The sequence below is a fragment of the Olea europaea genome, unplaced genomic scaffold, assembly GCF_002742605.1.
Source record: "Olea europaea var. sylvestris unplaced genomic scaffold, O_europaea_v1 scaffold4843, whole genome shotgun sequence".
Classification (NCBI taxonomy): domain Eukaryota; kingdom Viridiplantae; phylum Streptophyta; class Magnoliopsida; order Lamiales; family Oleaceae; genus Olea; species Olea europaea.
This window is the reverse complement of record NW_019263157.1, coordinates 1-3,702: the sequence shown is the minus strand read 5'-3', so window position 1 is coordinate 3,702 and position 3,702 is coordinate 1. Positions and strand designations below refer to the sequence as shown.

Below are 3,702 nucleotides of genomic sequence, written 5' to 3'. Positions count from 1 at the left end.
CACAGAAGAAGGATAACACGTGGCACATGTGCGTGGATAGTAGGGCAATCAATAAGATTACGGTGCGTTACCGCTTTCCTATTCCCCACCTAGATGATTTGTTGGATCAGCTTACCGGTCCTTGTATGTTAGCAAGCTTGATTTGAAGAGTGGGTATCATCAGATTTGGATCAAACGTAGGGATGAGTGGAAGACCGCATTAAGACGAGGGAAGGATTGTAAGAGTGGTTAGTCATGCCCTTCGGCCTTTCAAATGCACCCAGTATATTTATGCGGGTTATGAATCAGGCTCTTAGCCCATTCATCGGTAAATTTGTTGTGGTCTACTTTGATGATATTTTAATTTATAGTGCTAACGATGATGAACATGTTCGGCACCTTCGGGAAGTTCTTTCAGTTCTTCGCAGGGATAAATTCTATGCTGCAGTGAAGAAGTGTTCCTTTCTCACTGATAGTGTGGTGTTCCTAGGTTATGTGGTGTCAAAGGTGGGGTTAGCAGTTGATACATCTAAAGTAGAGGCGATAAGTCAGTGGCCACAGCCTAAGACTGTCACTGAGGTGCGGAGTTTTCATGGCCTTGCTTCCTTCTATCGCAGGTTCATACCGCATTTCAGTAGCATCATGGCACCAATTATAGATTGCATGAAGGATGGTAGGTTTCAGTGGAATCATGAGGCAGAGTCGTCTTTCCAATTGATTAAGCAGAAGTTGACTACTGCTCCAGTTTTGGTGTTGCCTGACTTTACCCAACCATTTGAGCTTCATTTTGATGCTTTGAAAGTGGGTATTGGTGGTGTGCTGAGTCAGAACAACTGCCCTGTTGCATATTTCAGTGAGAAGCTTTCTGGCCGAAGTCTCGGTATAGTACTTATGATGTCGAGTTCTATGCAATAGTTCAGGCCGTTTGACATTGGCGTCACTATTTGTTCCATAAGGAGTTCATTTTGTATAGGGATCATGATGCCCTTAAACACCTTGGTACTCAGGATAAGGTTTCTGCTCGACATGCCTCTTGGATTGCTTATCTACAGCAGTTTACTTTTGTGATCAAGCACAAGGCAGGTGCCCTTAACAAAATTGCGGATGCGTTGAGTAGGTGCCAAACGCTCCTTACAGAAATGTGAGTGGAGGTTCCAGGTTTTGACAGGTTGTGTGACTTATATGCTACTGACCCATACTTTTCCCATGTTGTCTAAAAGTTGCAGGAGGGTGTGCAGTCGAAGTTTACATGGGTTGATGGTTTTCTTTTTCATGGCAATCAGTTGTATCTTCCAGAGGGCAGTTTGAGGTTGAAGATCATTCAAGAGTTGCATAATGAGGGCCATGTGGGTTGTGACCGAACATTGCAGTTTGTTGCTGCTTCTTACTTTTGGCCATCATTGCGCAAAGATGTCAGCAAGTTTGTGGAGCGTTGTCGAGTTTGTCACTTGGCCAAGGGCAAGGCGACCAATGCGGGCTTGTATATGCCCCTACCTATCCCAACCCAGCCTTGGACAGATGTGAGCATGGATTTCGTTGTGGGACTTCCCAGGACCGAGCGTGGTTTTGATTCAATCTTCGTAGTGGTGATCGATTTTCAAAAATGGTACATTTCATCCCCTGCAAGAAGACTATAGATGCTGTAGCCTTATTATATTTTCGTGAAGTTTATAGCCTTCATGGACTACCTACATCTATTGTGTCCGATCGGGATACTCGTTTCCTCAGCCACTTCTGGCGCAGCCTATGGTGCTCTGTAAATACACGGCTGGACTTCAGCAGTGCATATCACCCTCAAACAGATGGTCAAACAGAGGTTGTTAACCGTTCCTTAGGTGACTTACTATGTTGTTTGGTTGGTGATCACATCAAGTCTTGGGATCACAAGTTGTGTTAAGCAGAATTCGCTCACAATCATGCTGTTAACCGAAGTACAGGTTTTAGTCCGTTCCAGGTGGTGTATGGCCTTATTCCTCGTGGTCCTTTTGATTTGGTTACAGTTTCTACTTCTGTTAAAATGCATGGTAAGGCCAAAGACTTTATTCAACTGCTGCAGCAGGTTCACTCATAGGCTCATGATCAGCTGCAGGCTGCTGTCGTTGAGTATAAGTGTGCTGCGGATATCAAATGTCGACATGTTGAGTTTGAGGTAGGTGACTTTGTTTGGGTGGTGTTAACAAAGGATCATGTTCCTGCTCATGAATACAACAAGCTTACTGCGAAGAAGATTGGTCCATTGGAGGTCATTGAGAAGATCAATCCGAATGCTTACCGTTTAAAGCTACCTAGCCATATTCGTACCTCCGACGTGTTCAATATCAAGCATTTGGTGTCATTTCATGGTGATAATTCTGATGATGATGATGATGCTCATTTCCCGTCAAATTCGAGGGCGAATTTTTCCCACCCTGAGGAGAATGATGAAGTGCATAAGGGATTAGAGTTCATGGCAAAATGGGACCATCACAAGGCAAAAGTTGGCAAAAAGGGCAAATGATTTCAGGATGACTTTGGGTTTGCTCGTTTTTGGCAAATCGCTAGTCTAATTTGATTGGAGTCGAGCCAAGGAATAAAACACAGGGCCTTTGGCCCTGATGCAAGGCCAATTTCGGGCAAAATCTATCGTTTAGGCCCTCGTTAATCATTTTTGCTATTTATGGTAATTTTCATTTTTGCAATATCTCTTTCCATGAAATTCGGATTTAGATTCCATTTGTTGGAGGATGATCCTGAAGATAAGTATTTTCCATCTTAGTAATTATCTCATATTTTCCATTTTTGGAAAAAAAATCTTTTATTTTATTTTATTTTATTTTCCGGATTTTCCTAGGTTTTTCTTCTCTTTAATTAATTGTAAGCCCTTAGAGGCAGTAGTTCTTGAATTCAATAAAATCTTCCTTGAGAATTTTCTCAATTTGTGATTGTTCATCTTCCCTATAATATTTTCGCTACATCACTAGTCTAGGAGATAGTACTATCTTTGGAGGCCCATATGTGGGAGGTAAAATGAGGAATGCCCAAAGAAATTATACCAGGGAAGCAAACGACCCTCTAATGGCAAGTTATATTGTAAATAATAGCCCACAGGGTGGGAGAAGTGTAGAACCAATCACTTTTATCCAAGAAGATGCTTTTGGCATGGACTACCCTCCTTGTCATGTTCTAATTGTTAGAGCTATTATGGCGCGAAATGGAGAAAAACGTACGTTGATGGAAATGAAAGCTCAGTGAACATCTTGTTCGGAGCTACTTCTGATAAAATGATGGTAGACCACGAGTTAAGTCGCATAAAGTTAGTAGTGTCTGGACCAATTGTAAATTAGCTTTTGTAGTGGATCTTTTTGACAAAGATTGCTTGAATGTTTTTTTTATCTTTGTGAATAGTTCTTCATAGGTTTTCCCCATCATCAATTTTTGATGTTATCTACTTTTTATAAACTACACCAAAAGCATGCATTTGCAGCGGCCAAAAAATGCTGCAAAAGACCTTTTGCAGCGTTTTAGCGTATGTTGCGATGGTCAATGTTGCCATTGAGGAAGACTTTTTGCAGTGTTTATTAGACATTGCGAAAAGTGACTTTTCGCAGCGTTTATTAGACGTTGCAAAAAATCACTTTTCGCAGCATTTATAAGACGTTGCGAAAAGTCACTTTTTGCAACGTTTAATAGACGTTGCAAAAAGTCACTTTTCGCAACATCTAAAAAACGCTGCAAAAAGTTCAG

The 3,702-nt window shown here is 41.5% G+C and overlaps 1 protein-coding gene across 1 annotated transcript; it reads left to right on the top strand.

The window, feature by feature from the left end:
* The first annotated feature begins 234 nt into the window (after positions 1 to 234).
* LOC111388312 (uncharacterized protein K02A2.6-like) lies at positions 235 to 2,476 on the top strand. The gene is made up of 7 exons (XM_023012990.1): positions 235 to 864; positions 987 to 1,120; positions 1,206 to 1,209; positions 1,263 to 1,585; positions 1,654 to 1,814; positions 1,917 to 1,990; positions 2,051 to 2,476. Exons 1-7 carry the CDS (start codon positions 235 to 237, stop codon positions 2,474 to 2,476), a joined length of 1,752 nt encoding a protein of 583 aa, XP_022868758.1.
* Positions 2,477 to 3,702: the final 1,226 nt, after the last annotated feature.